We start from the raw sequence: 20,274 nt of genomic DNA, 5'->3' as shown, positions 1-20,274 counted from the left end.
AGGCCTTCCAAATAGAGTATTATTTGCCTAGGTCTAGCTCTCTTTTAGCAGAACAAATGTATGATATTTATAATTATTATATTACAAATGTAAGAAGTAAAACATAACTCTTTTTTTTAATTGTTGAATTATTATGAAACTGAACCTAATAGACAGAAAAATGATTAATGATTAATTAATGATGAAAATGAAATTAATAATTATCCTTCTAAAGGCATTATCAATTGGATTGCTCATAAATTCCAACAAACTGGTTGATTAAATTAAAAAGCAATTTATAAGTATAACGATTATCTCAAGCATTTATCGGATGTTTTGGTACCCAATGGGGACAATGTTGGCTCAACATCTCGCTAACGAATAAATATTATATATTGGCCAAATGTTATGTTGACCAAACCCTGCCTCACATCCAATGTTATTGTAAAATCCAGGTCAGTTTGGGTAGTGCATCAAGTTACTGTCATACTGTGATGACAGTGAAATTAATAACGAAATTAAATCATATAAAACAACTTTTACATCTAGTTCGTCCTACTATATATATATATATATATATATATATATATATATATATATATATATATATATATATATATATATATATATAGTAGGATAAATGGATATTATCTTTGCATTAAAGGCCATGTTTTACACTCGAATGACCAATACTGTTATAATGAAAGATTAGAATGAATTAAAATAAAACTAAACTTCGATTGCTTACAACATAACATTTATTCCACTTTTTACAATAAAATGTTCCTAAACATAGACTATTTATAATACACTATGTACTTTCTATTTGTTAAGCGAAAACTCGATCTTCAATTTTAATGTTAAATCCATCTGTACGCTTCAGAATGATATCAGCTTGCAGACTGAACTCGGATTCTGCCTTAGGGGACGTTATCTGATACTTCCTCAGGACACTGGCAATTATCACCTTCAGTTTCAGCATGGCATATTTACGTCCTGAAATATATAATTGTGTTATATATATTACTATCAGATGAAATATTTCCGATATTTTTAGTGGAATATTAAAAAAGCAAATCTTTTGATAATATAGATCTTTAGATTTTACATTTAATTTTATATCATTTGACGAAGTATCGATCAAATATTCTTCTTCGGCCTCAAATTCTTTCAAAGAAATCTCCTTCTGTTGGAGCACATATGTACTTTATGTTTGTGATTGTAACTGTACATAGTTTTATAGACAACAGTTAAAAATCAGACAAGGAATAACCGTCCCAGTCACGGCGGTAACCAAGCTGGGTAAGACCGGATGTCTTCTGCGATGGTCTCTTAATGATAATCCGGATATGATAGAATAACAATACCCTAAGTTTTGTAGACTTTTCGGTATTTCAGCTTGGCTTTCAGCAAAATAGCATTCCTTAACTTTATACATCAATAGAAATGAGTGCAGAGAATACAAATTTGAGAGTTAAATGATTAGCATGTGTACACAGCGAAATAGTCTATAATACTAAATGAAAAACCGGTATATTTTTCAAAAAAATCTCAACACTTTCTAACTGACTAGTTACTGATTTAGATGTAATAGTTTATTATAATTAGAAATAATTAAAAACAATATGTTAAAACTAGAGTTTTTGAGATTATATGCGAAAATATAACTTTTTATGAAGGAACTTTAATGCACCATAAAGCAATTTCTTTCTAAACCAAATTTAAGGTATCAAATGCCTATTAAAAATATTTGCAGTATAACAAAAAGTCATTAGGAGAGAATAAAACATGCGTCAATGTGACAATGAAGTAAAACAACAGGCTGAATACTAATCGGGAATCCAGGACTGGGTCTTATTTTTAGAAAACTGTGCTTTCCGGGTTGTTCCCGAGTTTGATTGGCAAGGGATGAGTTAGTTCAATATGGAATTCGGTTTGTCAGAAATTTGTTTGGAAAGGGTCTAGGGTAGTTTTAATGGAAACTAAAAATAGAAAATTGTTTTAAAATATTTTAGGTGATTATTAAAGTTTCTATCAGTAAAATATTATTAAAATCTAAGAAATCTAATTGAAGAAAATATGTAAAGTATAATGAGGTTTTCTTGTTACCATTTACTGTAGTAAAAGGTCGTCTAAATTGGGTATTATTTTAACTCTTGGATGAATAACATATGGTGCAAATTTGCTTAGGACTGGCCCTATATTAACGAAACAAACGTATGATATTTATAAAGACATAAAACACAACTCGTGGTTTTTTTAATTGTTCAATTATTATAAAACTAAACTTAATAGACAGAAAAGTGATAGAAATTAATTATGTCCTACTGAAGACCTTATCATTTGTATAGCTCATAAATTTCAACAAACTGGTATATTAAAAATTTTAAAAAATACTATGATTTGAAGCTTTAGATCAAATAGTAAGGAATAAGCATCTCTAATATTACTGAATCATTTATGGAAGGTTTTGGTACAAGAATGGAATAATGATCCATTGGAAACCATTCCAACAAGACTTGGAGCTGTTTTAAAAGAAGATGGTGGCTCAACACCTTATTATCAAATAAATATTGTATATTGGTCAAGTTTTCTTGTTACTTTATCTATCCCTCTATATATGATTCAATATTTTTACAAAAACCAGACTAGTTTATGTAGTCCACATAGTTATTGATATTGTGATGATACTTGCTCATATAAAACAACTTTTACAACTAGTTCGTCCTATTATATATATGCTATAACTTTTAATAAATGGATATTATCTTTCGCGTTAAAGGTCACGTTTTACACTTGAATGATCAGTACTATTATTGTTCTATTTGCCGTTCTTTGACTCAAGTTATTATATTGAAAGAGCTCAAATAACCTATCCTAATATAGACATAAAAATATATTTCACCATACGTAATTTTACCTTTTGCCGTATGAAAATCGATGGGAGAATCTCCCCCATCTGCGTGATACCATTACAGCAGCTACAGATACGTCTGTTTGTGGAAGATAGTAAATCGATATTTCGTAGGTATGTATTTTTATTTATGAAATATTGTATTGAAAAAATGTTTAAAAATCTACGTCAGATCTCCACGATCAGATCCATATTTTCCTGCGAATAAAATACAATATTCTTTCTGAATAATATAAAAAGACTGGCGAGAAAATATCTTTTATTAAAGGAAGGGCATTTATCCCAGCTGAGATAAGTAATTGCAAAGGTCTTTTTTAATTGCATCGTTAAGTTTAGGCTTAAAGTGTGCTAAATATAAATTATCTTCGTCCCTCTTCCAGACGTGAAACCTTTTCTGTATCCTATTTATTGGATGGCGTGAAATCTTTACAAATGGATTTGCTCCAAATTTATTTTTAAACATTATTTAAAATTTTGATATAGAGGACTTGCAGGTATTCTCATCAGCGATACAGTGACCTCAATGACAAAGAATGATCTGAAGAATCAAAAAGTTCAAAGATACAAGAACTTTTAGAGTACTTAGAAGTTAACGAATTAACTGTTTCCAAACTTAGAAATATTTAAAACATGGTAACTATTACCACAATAATTTATTTAATATACATTTTGTCATTGCTATCCGGGCAAAAAAGAGTTTGCTGTAAAGAATTCTGATTGGAGATGAAAAGTGGATTTACTGCAACAATCCTAGATGTAAAACGTGATGGGTTAGTCGAGAAAATCCATCCCTATGGACACCTTAGCGGAATAGTCGAGGCCATAAAGTTTTGCTGTGTATATGGTACGATCAGCTAAGTTTAGTGTATTACAAGCTATTAAAATCGAGTGAAACTTTTACTACAGATGTCAACCAACGTCACTTGTTCAAATTTAATGACGAATCGTTGCAACAAAGACCAACAGTAGTGAATTCCAGATGCAAAGTCATCATGGTATCATCATGTTTCCTTCCATTGATACGAAAAAAATTGTAAAAAATTATGGAAAATATATATTGTTCGAATTTTTCTTAATAAATAATTAGAATATATTCAATAACCACCTAATAACTTACCCACACAACTTCTAGGTCCAGCACTGAATGGAAAATAGGCATAGTAGTGTCTGTTTTGGCAGTTTTCTGGTAGGAAGTTATCTGGATTAAAGACATCGGGATTTTTCCAATATCTGGGGTGTCTGTGGGTCATGAATTGTGATACAACTACGGTTGTACCGCTTGGTATGATGTAGTTGTTTGAGGCTGCAACAGTGTGAATTTTGTCAATTCTGTTAATTAATCTTCGGGAATTTCTCAATTACCTAACTTAACATCCCGGTTTACTTTTCTTGAAATTAGTGGCACTGGAGGGTACATTCTCAGAGTTTCCATGATTACTCGTTCAAGATATTTCATTTGCAATGTGTCGTTAAAAGTGATTGGCCTCTCCCAACTATCGTGGAAAATTTCTTTTAACTCATTTATACAGGTTTGTTGTATGTCTTTATGTATTCCCAACAGACAAAGCACGAAACTAGATGCAGCTGCCGTAGTATCATGTCCCTGGAATATATTTATGTATATTTCTATTATAGAGTGAAATTATTTTGTTCTTTTAGGCTACAAATATGCTAATGCAAAAAAAATATATTCGTCTTTCTTCTTTTTTAGCATTTACTGTATATTTCATTTAGTTAACCTTTTTTAGTGAACAATTTAAATGTTACAAAAAAATATGTATAAGATGTTTATTCATTTAGCTTTCAAATTGTATCCAGTTTTTTGAATAAGGGAAAATTCGGCAATTTTCATCAAGGCATACAATTTTGTGGCATTACCTCATTAAGCCTTATTTTCGAGTATATTATTGAGATAATAAATAGTAATTCGGTTTCCATTTTCAATTTAGATACAGTTTTATCAAATTATATGTAATACTTATTTTTTCTGTGGTTTTTTAATTTATAATACGAGGTACATTAATATTAGGAAATACAGAACAACTTGATACTGAATATAGGACTTTTAACCATTCAAATGCGACATGTTGACTACCAATTGATTTGATCTTTATTTCACACGTTTTTCATTTAATGGAAACTGACTCATTACATATTTATAAAAATTCAAATGTGTTCATTTTGGCAACTTTATAATAAAAAGTTGTCTGGATTCAAATTTGGAATAGCGAAGCAATTAAAATTAATTTACATTTACTCAAAATGAGAGTAAATGAACAGAAAGGAGGTTCGTCCTAAAACCTATATCAAAGACAGCTGCTGATATTTTGATTCAAGGACGTTTCTATGTTAATTCACCAAGTGCGGGTAGTTGTAGTGGTGAGTAATACCATAGTCACCAAGTATAATCATCATGCAAATATGCAATGGTTTTATCCATTTTTTAGCATTGGAGTCGTTAGATTTGATGCTGCTGCTAAATCAATCAATCAAAATGCGATTGATCAGTACAATAATTCTGGAATTCTTTGCTTTGCAGTAATAGCATTTGATTTGTGTCCTCCACATGAACCATCTTAGAGAAGCGAAAGCTTCTACAACTTGGCATATTTAATTACCAGTTACTTCACTTATAGATACCACTATCTCTTTCTATATTACTGATATGAAGTACTTAAACTCCTGGATTTGGTTTAGATTTTTCCGAAATTTACAATAGCAGGTTTATAAATATTTTTCTTCATTGATTAACTACATCGTAAAGAGTTATTCTCAACATTTTTATCACCGATTATGGTGCGTATCAGTGAACATTTGATGATAAAATCCAGAAACGCAGATTTCAATGCTTTGTAAATGTATGTAGGTTGCGGCTATTTACGAACAATGGAAAGGTTTGATTTACTGATAGTGATAATATCTGAAATGAAACAAATTAAAAAATCTCCAGGATCAGATAACATCGTCAATGAATTTCTGAAGTATGGTGGAGTCAAGCTAACCGGACAACTTGCTGTCCTATACAACCAGATACTGAGAGAAAGGGTAACACCAAAGAGATGGAAAAACAGCATCACCATGCCGTTGTTTAAATTAAAAAAACTACCGAAGAATATCCTTGTTGGATACATTACAACAACAGCAACATTACAATGAACAAGGATCAACAAGCCTTTCGGAAAAACTGGAAATATTAACCCCTAAAACAAAAATCATGGTTATTTCCAGAGAACCGCGTTCATGCAAACTGGAACTAAACAACATATTAATAGAACATGTATCCAAATACAGCTACATGCGAACAACCATATGGAGATCTCTAGAGAAAATGGGAAGCCAAATTAATAAGCCAGCTAGGATAGATGGGACGCTTTAACGAAATGAGGATAATAAGAACAATCACAGAAAATATATAAATAACTTTGCATTCGTTATAGATTCATTTAAATATATCCATCCGAATTACCTCAAACATAATTGTGTCAACTTCCTCCTTGATTTCCTCATCGGTGAGGTTGTTACCGGCCGTCTTACTAGCTTCAATCATAAAGTCGAGGAATGCCAACCTCTTCTTTTCTCCTATTAACAAATAAAATATTATTATATGAATATAAAACAGACATTTTTATACCTATATCATTTTCTTCAATATCTTCCAAATCGTCATGGATATAAGAAATATTTTCAGTCTTGGCGTTTTTCTTCGAGGCCTTATTTTCAGCGCGCACAGCCTCCTTGTACAAGCTCTTCTCCCCCTTAGATTCCCTTTCGAAATAGTCGACCTTCTTACGTTTAATTACCTTTAACAGGATAACGGTAAATACATTATATACCCGTTACGACTCGATTATAACTACATACTTCTCTAGTTAAGCTGTGAATAAGGTCTAATAGTTTTGATTGTTCGGCAGCCATTTTCGTCCATTTAAAGAGAAAATCGGGCCTCAGCCAGATTTTGTAATGTCTTTGATGCAAGATATTACACATACTGAAAAAAATATATTGTTTTGAATATATATATATATATATATATATATATATATATATATATATATTCATGGATATGTAGAACTTACTCCATAACAGCTTTGGCATACTCAAACCCAGTATTGTCCTTGTTTGTCTTTTCAACGCCCATGGCAGTCTCTGAAAAATACGGTTATCAAATTCAAAGTCTATGCTTACAATCATTTAACTTTTCTTATCTTAACACCTGAATTTCAGTTCGGAAGGATAAATTCACACATTTTTTTCATATGTAAAATTTTATCGGTAAGATGTGCTGCATTAACCAGACCAAATGGTAATTAAATAAGTGTAAATCTGGGAAACAAACCAGTATGGTTTGGCCCAGTTAATGGACTTTTCTTACAAAATGTGTTGACTTGTTGGTTGTAGCATTCCACTAATTCTGGAGCTGATACACTGGCCCACTAGTTACACAGATATATTATAGGAATTTTTCTTAGTTTTATATATATATGAATGAAAATATTCTTTCTTGTGGCCCTGTAAATTGGGAATTGCATCCAAGTTGTATTCTTTCCAAGTTTTTAAAGTTTTCATTTGACACTAGCATATAATAGCTTGATTGAGAGTTATTTGAGGTTATATTGAGTCTTTATCCACTAGAGCATTTAATTCCTCATTTTCCAAAGACATTTATTACATCTATGGTTTCCTATTCTTCAAGATCAATTAAGCTGATTAAGTTAGGCTGAAGCCTGAAGATTTCAAACGTTTAAACGGTTATAATCAACTTCAAATAATTTCGTAATTTCAAATACTATCTAACATAAGTTTTCCTGGAGATATATCTATCTAATCATCTAAATCATCATCTAAAATGTTTTTGCTTGTTATTTTCAGCAAGCATTTCTTGTACCTGAGTTGATAATTTGTTTAAACAAAACAATGTAACAAAGCAAACCTTGAAAATGTTATATTTACTGCACAAAACTAAATACATTTAACACCATTGAGGAGTTCTTGCTACTTTGAGCATGTAATGAATATACATACTAAATGTATAACTTCTTATAATGACTGAAAACTTACTGAAGAGTTGATCAGTAAAGTATGCATCCAAAGAAACATTTTTATTTGCAAATGAAGGAATTTCGAGATTTGCTCAACTATAAATGTAATAAATTTAAAGACAGATGTTTTCTTTACCTAGAAGGGTATCCACGGTAGCACCACTCATGTAATCATGCACGTCAAAAATTTTGTTTTTCTCTTTCTCCAATTTCTCCAGCAACCTGTTGGCATTCTTGTTGAAAACAGGGAAGAAGGACTTCAATATGGATGAGTGGAAAGTTGGGGCGATCATCTTTCTGTGGGTCCTCCATTTTTCGCCTAAAAACTCTTCCTTTATTAAAATTTCCGAAAATTTTCACTTCCTTTATGTGCACCTTTGCTGATTAAGAGACCATCTCCTAGCCATGGTTCGAACAAGCCGTACTCCCTCGATTTTTCCAAGTGCTCCTGGCTACCCAGAATAAGCTAAACAAAGAGGCATAGTTTCTATAAAAAATATCGGGATACAAAGTCTAAAGAGGACAGTTCGCATATGCAAAACATGTAAATTTAATGAAAACCTATTTCCTTTCCGTAACGTAATATCCGAACAATAGAGTCGAATATTTGATTGATTTTTGCTGAAATGTCTATCAGTCATTTTATCTGACGAAGGGTTTTTCATTGTCATCGATGTGATATAATGAAAATATTGATTCGGATATGTTCTTCCGGACTTTCGGTGTTAAAAATATCACTTGTTTATTACACTACCGATATTTATAGACTTATTGTTACGATCTAAAAAGGATAAGACGTAAACATTGTCGCGTTGGGATGTCAAGTGTCAACCGAGCCAAACTGTTACCGAGGAATATTGAATTGCATACGTCATTTAACCATATGAATTAGTAATACGATTTCGGATTGAATCAATTTTTTTATTTTCATAATGATAATTCTCGAACATGAATTTCTTGCTCCTTATACATTTTATACTCTTTATACTTATCTATCATATGTATCATATATGATATTACGTATCATAATATAAGAAGAGTTTTTCAAAAAGATTTAATCCTATGGGATTCAATTTCAGTTATATTTTGCAATATTTACATTGTAATTATAGAAAGTTATGAATTTATGAAAACACTTATTATTATAGAGTTGATAGTGTCAACAAAATTGGAAAAGTATACGATAGATTTACTTAAAATTTGAATAATTATAGTATTTTGCAAGGTTTATATAAAAACAATTTAATGAATCAAAATTGCTACAAAAAAGCTTATATATTCAACATTTCCAGTGAAAGTCGCTTCGGAAATTGACAACAATCTCTATCCTACAAAGTATCTCTGGAATTGACGAAAGAGTTCCTTGTGGAGTATGTTCCGATATGTTTTAAAGTTTCACAAATAATAATGTTTAATAAACCTGATAAACCAACAAAACCAGATGGGCTTAGGACCTCTTGTTTCTACTCTATAATAAAAGAAACAGTATTTGCTATATTTTATAATGATACAGTCATTATGATAAAATATATATACATATATATCTAGAAAAATCTTTAAATGGACTGAGACTAAAAAATACTACTAAATTGCTGGAAATCTGTCTATGTCGATTTTGAATTGCGATGAAATCACTTAAACCAAATTACATAACTCGTTGGGTGACCACTTTCTCAAATATAATCAACGAAATACCATCAACATCAATTTGGATTATAGCTTATATTGGGAACATCTCACTAGAGAAAACTCTAAACAGATCCGGCTCAAAATAAAAGAACTGTTCTGGTTAGTAGGAATATACGCATAATTTGATCTAAGATGTAAGATATTGATTGATTGACAAGACGATTAGATTTACATTACTATTTTCTTATTTTTATGCTATTTACTTTATTACTATTTACTATCAGGTTTTGAAAAACGAAGTTAATTCTACGTGAAATGCTATATTAAATTAATTTTTTGTACTTTCACAATAACTTAATTGGATGTAATTTCTTAATTATAAGTATACAAATATTTTTTAGAAGATTCTTATTCGTCCTTTTAACAATAAATAACAGACTGTATCACAGAGAAGACCTGCTGAATTTAGATAGTTACAGAGTTAAAGTAATATATTATAATATTACCTAAATTAATTGTTATTTCTATTAAACAGAATACCACATGTTTAGAACTTAAAATAATAAAAGTTCCAGCTATCTATACATTAAAACAATTTTGTTAATAGAAACTAAGCCCGTTATAGAGTAAATCCGACAATGGATAGTAAACAATGACCACCAATTACCTAGATACTCAAAACACCTAAAAACCGTTTAAACGAAACGTTTTAACTTTAGACGTACTCTTTTAAAAGCCTTTTCGTGTTTCGTGCTGAGTGCAGTTCAATTGAACTTCAAGTAACGTAAGTTTCAGTTATTCTAATATGCCTGTATAAAATAGATAACAAATTATATTAATTAGAAGCTGACGAAGAACATATACATACTCGAACATGATAAATTATAATTGCAAGTTTTATTGGTGTTTACATTGCTTTAAATATATTTTAAGCATTTTAATTAGTAGACTAAATTGGCAATATAATGTTGGTTAATAGGAATATATTCTATTTATCTATTACCACTTATTTAGATATACAGGACTTAGGTGGTCGTCACTCTCATTTGGTCAATGAGTGTAAAGAGATGGTATAAAAATCAATCATTAAGTCAATCTGGCAATATGACATTCAACTCTGGGGAAATAACAGTAATATTGAAATCTTTGAAAAATATCAGAGCAAAGCATTAAAGAATATACTCATTATTTCTCAAAACACGACCATGTATGTACGAGTACATGTATTTAGATCTCAATATGAAACAATGAGGATCTGAACAGAAATCAGAGGTGGCTTAACCACCCGACAAACCAGCTGGCACTGACAACAGCACGCGGAGCTGAAAATATCCTTAATCTCAGCTAGAGATTGCCAGAAATGGATAGGAGCTTCGCCCACTGTTGGTGTTCTCTGATAAAAGAATAATGCAATAAACAAATAGTTGCTTATTATTTGGAGATGATCTCAAAATCAAATAAACCCACGAACTTATCCAATTTGGTTACTGTACGATGTGCAGATAATTAGAACGAGCCAAATTATGTAAACTTGTATATATTGAAATGTTAGAACTTAATGTTATTTAATTTCAAGATAGTAAATACATAATTCTAATTTTGATGTCCTGCTACTTAATTGGTCTAAGTATAAATAAAAAGAATAAATTATGTTATCTTAAAAAAATTAGAATTCTTTATTTTAATCAATATTATAAACCTTGAATATTCTCTAGCTAATCGTCGACCAACGAGTACAATGATCCTTCTTGAAATGATGTAATTGCTGACAAATCAGAGCCAGCGACTCAGTGAATATACATTTGTTGCCTCATTAGATAGAGCAAAACAAATTAAAAGAAAAGTAGTATTCTCATCAAGATCACAGGCAACATGTTTGACTACACATCAAACACAGTCAATTATAGAATACTGCCAGCAACTTTGTGTTATTACCTTATTAAGTTGGTGAAGATGTAAGTCCAAATAGGACTTAACTACCTACCTCTACATCCACAGGATCTTTCAGTCCCATGAAGAAATAGGGACCCATCCCGAATTTTCCCACATCACATTTCAAATCATGTATAGCCTCAAGCATTTTCTTCAGGAAATCTAAACGAGTCATAAAAACAGTGAATTTTTACTATTTATATTAACGATGGATTACTCACCGCTTGGATTTAACGCTGTGGATAACAGCGTCCGGCCTGGAAGTTCGGGAACATTGCTCGTCAATTTGGCCTGTCGCAGCGATTGAGCCCATAAATAAAGCGAAGCAACGACCAACGTCACTCCTAGCAGGATAGTGATGTAAAAGTTCGGAAGAACAATTGGTGAAGTCGAGACAGCCTCAAGCGCCTAATAAATAAACTTTGGTTTAGAGGTTTGGAAAGGGTTATCGGAGATTTATTAATATGCCTTATTCTAACATGTTTAGATAAACTTTTTGTTATTTAATATTATTTGAATGTTAAATACTGTTTTTGTTACGATTTCTGTTTAGTAACTCAAGACACAGAAGAAAATCAACTTTAGAACCACGTTATTTTTTAAAACTCATAAGGGAATGGGATTATTGGGGCCAGTTTATAACAAAAAATTTCATATTCTTAAAGCTTAATCCATTAGAAATATGCTCTTAAGTGAATTTTTCAAAATTTAAATAATTTTAGGAAATAGAGCTGTTTTACTGACGCGGCATCTAAACACGAAACTTTATACGTTTTTTTCTCAAACTGCTTTTTTCGACACAGTTAACGTGACATCTCAAATTTTAATAAACCGGTATATTTGAATTTGGACTGTTTCAAAACCAGCAGTGCGTTTGCCACCGTATTGCTTTATATTTAACAGATCAATTGAAAAGTCCGCATATCTACCGTAGTAAAATACATTTATTTTGGCAAAATTAGTTTTTTATTCAACATAATACCCTTCAAGGGTGATACACTGATAATAGCGACCCTACAACTTTTCGATACCATTTTTGTAGTACGAATTGTCCTTTGCTTCAAAATTTTCAAGGTAGTCAATGAAAATTATTCTATGCGCATCCCAAAATATAGACGCCGTAACCTTTTCAGCCTACTGTTGCGTTTTCCCGCGCTTTGGAGCGGGTTCTTCGTGTGCAGTCCATTCGGATGACTCTCGATTGGACTTCGGACTCAAATGATGGAGCCATGTTTCATCCATTATCATATATCGACGCAAAACCTCGCTTATTACGGTTTATTACGCTTGATCATCTTCAAACACTGCCCCGAATCATCAACTCGTCATTGTTTTTGGCCAAAAGTGAGCTCGCACGGCATCCACTTTGCAAAGAGCTTTCTCATATCCTAATATTCGTGGATGATGATGTACACGTTCAGTTGATATCTTTAGAGTGTCTGCTATTTCATTCAGTTTCAATTTATGGTCATTCAAAATCATTTTGTGGATCTTTTAAAATTTTTCGTCCCTCGGTGAGTCCTAGCTACTTAAAAGAGTTGCATGTAGTGTAGTTGATATTATTAATTAGTATAGTTGATCAAATAAGTCCTCAAAATATTACAAAAACGATTATTGCTTCTAGATATCTTGTAATTCTATGCGATGACTGTTAGAATATAATTTCAAAGATGTTAATGTCTTTAAACTGTAATGGTGAGGATATAAGCATGTTTTGCCATATATATGACTTATTTTCCTTTCTTAATTGTGTCTTTCTTTCTTAATAATTCCTTAAAAATTATTAACGTAATACGAATTATATCATTAATCTATATTCTATTTTATTTATATATCAATAAAAAATAATCATGTTTGTTGAAAATATGTAATAAATATACCATGTGCATGGTTGATTGTTGATTATCGTTGATATCTCAAGCAAATACATAGTTCATGCAACGAAAGCTATAAACAGAAACAAGAAAGTAACAGTGACTTAGGTATATTTAAGATCTCGTTTGACTCCAACAATATTGAAAAGTAACTACTAAATATTGGAAACAATTTCAAGATATATTCTTCTAAAAAATTTTCCTGTATCTGGCGATATTAAATGATTCTTTAAAATATTTTCAAAAATTAATTAAATTATAAAGCCTAATTTATTATTTTTACTAAATTATTATTATTATTGCCAGTGTTTTTAAAAATTTTCTATTATGGAGGAATAGCAGCAATATTTATAGGATAATTTAGTACGGAGTTACTCACTAGTAAATTAAGTCTATATTATTTTATAAATATAGGTATAAAAATTTACACTAAATAGTATGAAACAAAAACCATTATTTTAATTTATGATATAAAAACATTATTTCATCAAGATAATACGTAAATACTAGTATTATCTAAAAAGTGGATATAACGTAACATAGGCCTGCACAAAATATATATATTTTCATTGTATTTTATAACGAGGCCACACACTTATCATAAAACTCTTGTATTTTAAAATAGCATAGATATACAAAAACAAAATGGTCTTGTTGTTTTCAATATCAAAATACCCTTGTGGTTAAAAATTGAAAAATAATGTCGATCAATCATGATTTATATCCAAAACAGTGATGCATACTTCGGGTGTGCATGTCGTAGAAAGGTAATTGTGTGACATCGAATAAATACTAAATAACATTGTTAAAACACAATACATGATAACGTTCATTCTAAATGGGTTCCATTGAAACATAAATTGGACATCAAAATCTGTTACAATTTAAAAAAACTTTAATAATAAAATTTCGATTTTAAAATATATTATTTATTTATTCAAGTATTCTATATTTTGTTAAATACATAAAAAGGCGAATGGTGTGAAATGAGAGACAAACAAAATTAATTCTCCCCTACAAAATAAATTGAAACGAATCGTGGTTTTATAGTTTTTGCCGCCCGTTGAGGTTTCCTCCAAAAAGATAATTATTTTCAGCCAGGTTTTTTCTCGAAAATAAGATAATACGTAAACATACCGCAAATTATTTCGCCACATTATTTTCTTTCACAACATAACGGGGTAATATTAATAAATGGGACACGTATTCGGAGTGAAATGGTGAAGCCATGTTTCATCCATTGTCATATATCGACGCAAAAACTGGCTTATTAGGGTTTATTACGTTTGATCATCTTCAAACACTCCTCCGAATCATCAACTCGTCATTGTTTTTGGCCAAAAGTGAGCTCACACGGCACCCACTTTGTACAGAGCTTCCTCATACCCTAATATTAGTGAATGATATGATGTACACGTTCAGTTGATATATTTAGAGTGTCTGCTATTTCATTGAATTTCAATTTGTGGTTATTCAAAATCATTTTGTGGATTTTTCGTCGGTAACAACCTCTTTTGAGCATCCACTGCGTTCACCGTCATTCCAACACTTCTAAACTTAGCATACCAATCCTTGATGGTTGATTTTCCTGAGGCAGTATTCGGAAACTCGGAATGAAGCCAAGTTTTTGCTTCAACTGTACTTTTTATGGTCGTTACATGGTCGACGTCCTCTTTCAAAACATTCAATCGCCCTAACTCCAAGATCTAGTTCAGAGTCATCTAGATTCTAAAGGATTGTGGTGCATCAAGAACACAAGCAATTATTAAGCAATCTGTCAACGTTAATTAAGATTTTTGTGTATCAGACACTAGTGCGTTTAATTTTTTCTTCCTTCGTTCGTTTTAACGTTCATTCTAAATGGGTTGTATTGAAATTAATGCATAAATTAAACAAAAAAATATGTTTAAAGTAATTAAAAAAAACTTTAATTTAATAATAAAATTTCGATTTTAAGATATATTATTTATTTATTCAAGGATTTAATATCTGGTTAAATATATAAAAAGCCGAATGGAATGAAATGAGAGACAAATAAAATTAATTCTCTCCCACAAAATAAATTGAAATGAATCGAGGTTTTATAGTTTTTGTCGTATAAAAAGCCCGTTGAGGTTTCCTCCAAAAAGATAATTATTTTCAGCTAGGTTTTTTCTCGAAAATAAGACAATACGTAAACATACCGCAAAATTATTTCGCCACATTATTTTCTTTCACAACATAACGGGGTAATATTAATAAATGGGACACGTATATTATATATATATATATATATATATATATATATCCAACCCGCAGAAAAGAAATAATATTTTGAAACTCAATTGCAAAGCAATGTAACGCCTGTTATATTTCTTCCTTTAAAAAGATTTTCGTGTTTGATCAAAGGAGAAATATACAATGGGCATTTTTCTTTATTATCTTTATTCCAAGTTGTACTCTCGTTTCGCATTGAGTTTTATCTCTATGGGCATATAATATGATGATTGTGTTTGAATTGACAACTTACAGGAAAAACAAAAAAAGCTGAACAAAGGTGTTAAGAAAAAATAAAATATTACAAACTGTTGTATAATAATTGCCACGTTATTTTTCAATGATTTTCCATTTTAGTCTTTAATAAATAATCTAAATTAAATGTTTGCTTTAACAGTTAGTAAGTCCAAAATTAATTTCACTTTAATTCAAATAAAGTTGTCTACTTTCCAGAATTCTAGCAGGCAAGTGAGTACATATATATATATATATATATATATATATATATATATATATATATATATACATATATACATACATATATACATATATATATATATATATATATATATATATATATACATATATATATACATATATATATATATATATATATATTTGATGCAATAAATTACAAGTTTCACTTGGAAATTATAAAAGGCATTGAGTCAAGATAAGATAGTACTGAATCATTAGGTGTATGGGAATCGGAATAAGTATCGCAGCATTGGCAAATAACACTTAATGTTCGCATACATAAAAAGAGAAATAAAAGAGACTATAAGATAATTATAGGGTATTACTCTGTTGTGCATAGCCATTAAGATAATAATTGTAAATAATTGAAAATAATCATAAAATCAGCTGATAATACGTTAACAGAATTGAAAGAAGTGGAAAAAGTTCAATAGAAAACAGTTATACTATAATACCTAACATTCATGAGTTGGGAAAAAAGCAGAAGGAAATACTATTGGTTATATTAGAACAATGAGGCGTAAGTAATAAATTTACAAGAATAATTCAAGAAATATACAAGACAAATACGAAAGGCATCATGGCAGGCAGCATGAATTCATTATCCTTCAAAATTCCAGAAGGACTAAGACAAGACGGAAGTTTGAGCCCAACCCTATTTGTAATATTAATGAATAATAATTAATTAATAATAAAGATATATCAAATAGGTAAAGCTGGATTACTGTAAGTATAGGATATAAAAATATGGAAAAAATAGAGACAAAAAATAATACGGAATGATAATAAATAAAAGCTAACCAAAACCCATGGTGATGGTGGAGCCAGAAGAATTAAATATCGAAACAGAGGATGTAAAAATAGAACAAGTAAAGGTCTGTGGGCATAGATACCGAAAGTAATTGGAAAACCATGAATTTATACCTTGGTATAAATAGTAAACTCATTAATAGAAAGGAAATATTAAGCAAAACTAAAACGAAAGTATACTAATAATTTACAGTCCAGTCCTAACATTCGTTTACGAACCGTGGATATTGTTAAAAAGAGATAAAAATAAGATACAAGCAATATAATGCAATATCCGAAAAGTTTAAAATAAAATGGGATGCAATGTAGGGGAAGAACCAGAAAGTGAGCCATCTAAGCGACTTAGGATGAATTAATAAGAAAAATACTTGAGAATAGTGGATAAACCTTGGTCAAAGCAAGAAGACTCAGCAGAGACAGAAATTAAATGGAGTGAAAGAGTATATACAACAATCATAACACATCTACATCACTATGTGGTACAAATGATATTACCAGTCATTTATCTCTATGCTTCTTTCTGTTAGATTATTTGTTATTTATATACAATGAGTTGTACATATGTTAATTACTATACTAACAAACTACACTGTTAAAATGAGCAAGTCAAATGTACAAACTAAACATATTCATTAAATATGACACAAGTGTTTCAGAAAAACTCAAGAGTATTGGAATATGACTCAGAGTACTTGAAAATCAAATATAAATAATATATATGTTTAATATAACACTAGTATTTCAAAGTATTGGTGTAGTACTCAAGCGAATCAAATAATTTTAATTTGCGATATTGTGTAATTAGGTTTATTTTAAAGAAAAAACATGTTAATTAACATGGGAAAAAAGTATTATTTCTATTACGAATCATTAGGTTTTTATACTTAATAATTACCTAACATGGCGCCATCTATCAGGAATCCTTTATGATTAATATATTGGTTAACCAATATTAATATTTTATTGTCAATGTTTCAAAATAGTGATAATATTATAGTAAAACCCTTTTGTCTGTTTTTCATAAATACTTATACATATTTTTACAAGCGTATTTTGTCTATTTAATTATTACTCTTGTTAAAATGCTTTTTTAAGTTGTTGAAAATCTTGTCCATTTGGCGAAGGTTCCCTTTAAACGTTTCAAATATATTTGTGTAATAGTTATTTTATATAATATAGAATATACAAATCACATTTATATTATATCGGAACACGTCCAATTATAGACATATTCAGAATACAATAGAGTAAAGAATAATAAAAAATATTGTTTATTAAAAATTGCTGTAATATTTTTTAAATAATTTTAAACATTATAAAAATATTTCATAAAGCACATCTCCACAAAGAGATATAATAAAGTCCTCCTGAGATCTTAAATTGAGTTACTAATTATAATATGTAACTATTTTGGTGCCTCCGCCATAGCATCACTAACCAGTATATTATTATATCTTAAGATAACAAATCGTATTAAAAACTGAATTTAATTTGTGGTCTCTTATCAATAAGTAATGATTTAGTGTATGTTATAGAATGATTGTCTAAAAAATAATGTTTCTATTTAAATGTAAAATAAATTAAAATAATGTCAAATTTCAGTTCTGATACTAAAAAAAAATATTTTCTTGTAGCATGAGGATCCATAGTAATGACAACGAACTACATGGTAAAGTTCAAATTAATTCGTAGACTAGTAATATTATAATAATAAAGTTAAAATAATGAATAAACCTTTTTTAAAAGTTCCTTCGCCAATATGACATGAATATGCCTGCTACAAATTCTTGAAGATTTGGCGAATTAGATCATAATATTAAAAGTATACATCATTAATTAACTGACAACATAAACACACAAACAAGCACTAAACTCAACGTTCGACTTACCCCAATCATAGTTATTCTCTTTAAAAACGTGGGCTATGCTGTCTATGTTCGAGTGAACTATATCGGCGGTCGCTTATATACTGCTTAAAACAATTGATTATTATTCAAATAGAAACAATTTTCTATATTTGCTTCTCATACATTTTTATATCGTGACTATAATGTATTGACGTATCTATTTTCGAATTCAAAGTATTGTTTTGGTCGATGTTTCCAAAATACAAAAGGATTTCTGAGTTGAAACTAAAATTACGATATACTCGTAAGAATAAAAATTGCCTAAATTTATTAGAATGTTTTGTGGTCATATGTTGTTATATATGTTATTTGTATACATTAATAATATTTTCTAATTTTTTAATCGGTCTATATATAATAAATAATACATAATATTAGGTGTTTGTATTTATTCTGATCATTTTTTCACTTTAATAGAGCATTTTCTCATAAAAGTTGTGACAATATATATTAATAAAAATATTTTCAGTCATTTTCTGTATTTTCCTCTCCTTGAAGTTGCTAGCTTCATTCAATACTAATTTTCTCACTTCGTCTGATAAGCACGTTGAGTGCCGCAGAATTTTCCATTTGAGCTGCAACAGTGTATTTTTTTCACAGCTCTTGCAACAGGTGGCTGGGAACTGTTAAAAAATGGAATCAGTTGATTCATCAATTGATAAATCCTTTCAGAGTTTGAAGTTTTCGTCCAATAAATTCATTGTTTTCGACTTCCTTTGGTTGTTTTTAAATTGTTGTAAAAAAATCATAATACCACAAAATATTGAATAAACCCAATAATTGAGTTTTCAACATTTACATATATGTTATCACAATACTAAAGAGTATAACGTTACTAAAAACAGATATTCCACAACAATTTCTGTAATGATAATGCATCCTAATCTGCCAAACACATAACTTATAGAACGAGATTCCAACACTCTTAGAGTTAAACTTTGATTGAGCACACTTTCTTTAAATAGTTTAATAAATTTATTTTATAAGAATCCAATGCAACTTCAGTGGGACCTGCTGGAAAAGGAAAACAAGCTTTGGCCCATTAAAAAGAAGTTCTTTTCCCCTGCTACCTCTTTAATGAGTAGAAATTAGTAAATAAAATTAAACAGGCTACTCACTGGTCACTGCCAATTCACCCAATCGTTCCTAAAGAATCGAACAGAGAGACCTCTTTGTCCGAATTGTGAGAAACCAATATCAGTATCCCATGTTTTGGTGAAGTGTTAATTTATTAACTGTTAGAAGAATTCCTGACTTACCTAGATCATTGAAGGATGTGTTCTTGCCTCCAATTCTGCCCAAATTTGTGTATTTCCTTAAAAAAATCGGTCTGTATTTTACAGTCAAATTTTAATCTGTACATAGCCTTATTTTACTTAACTTTTATTGTTAACTTTTATCTGTACAATTTTTTTTTAAAGATATTTGATTTGTCTCGATGTTTGTTATGTAGGTTT

The 20,274-nt window shown here is 29.9% G+C and overlaps 1 protein-coding gene across 1 annotated transcript; it reads right to left on the bottom strand.

Moving 5' to 3' along the window:
- Positions 1-719: 719 nt before the first annotated feature.
- Cyp4g7 (cytochrome P450 monooxygenase CYP4G7) lies at positions 720-18,902 on the bottom strand. Its single transcript, XM_076417522.1, has 12 exons — positions 18,800-18,902; positions 11,715-11,901; positions 11,546-11,655; positions 8,308-8,398; positions 8,069-8,251; positions 6,970-7,039; positions 6,755-6,881; positions 6,525-6,693; positions 6,360-6,472; positions 4,256-4,496; positions 4,011-4,196; positions 720-975 (listed from the first exon to the last, which is right to left on the bottom strand). The coding sequence occupies exons 1-12, from the start codon at positions 18,806-18,808 to the stop codon at positions 809-811; spliced, it is 1,653 nt and encodes a 550-aa protein (XP_076273637.1). The 5' UTR covers positions 18,809-18,902; the 3' UTR covers positions 720-808.
- Positions 18,903-20,274: the final 1,372 nt, after the last annotated feature.

This window comes from Rhynchophorus ferrugineus, unplaced genomic scaffold (assembly GCF_030347505.1).
Source record: "Rhynchophorus ferrugineus isolate W39M unplaced genomic scaffold, kcgeb_rfMv2 rfM11, whole genome shotgun sequence".
Lineage (NCBI taxonomy): Eukaryota > Metazoa > Arthropoda > Insecta > Coleoptera > Curculionidae > Rhynchophorus > Rhynchophorus ferrugineus.
The sequence above is the reverse complement of the archived record's forward strand: the minus strand, read 5'-3'. Positions and strand labels throughout refer to the sequence as shown.

Excerpts from the sequence above, each read along its gene's own strand:
- Cyp4g7 (XM_076417522.1), bottom strand. Across the intron at positions 11,656-11,714 it reads CACAGCGTTAAATCCAAGCG|ATTTCCTGAAGAAAATGCTT; the intron begins GTGAGTAATCCA and ends TGACTCGTTTAG. Across the intron at positions 7,040-8,068 it reads TACCGTGGATACCCTTCTAG|AGACTGCCATGGGCGTTGAA; the intron begins GTAAAGAAAACA and ends CGTATTTTTCAG.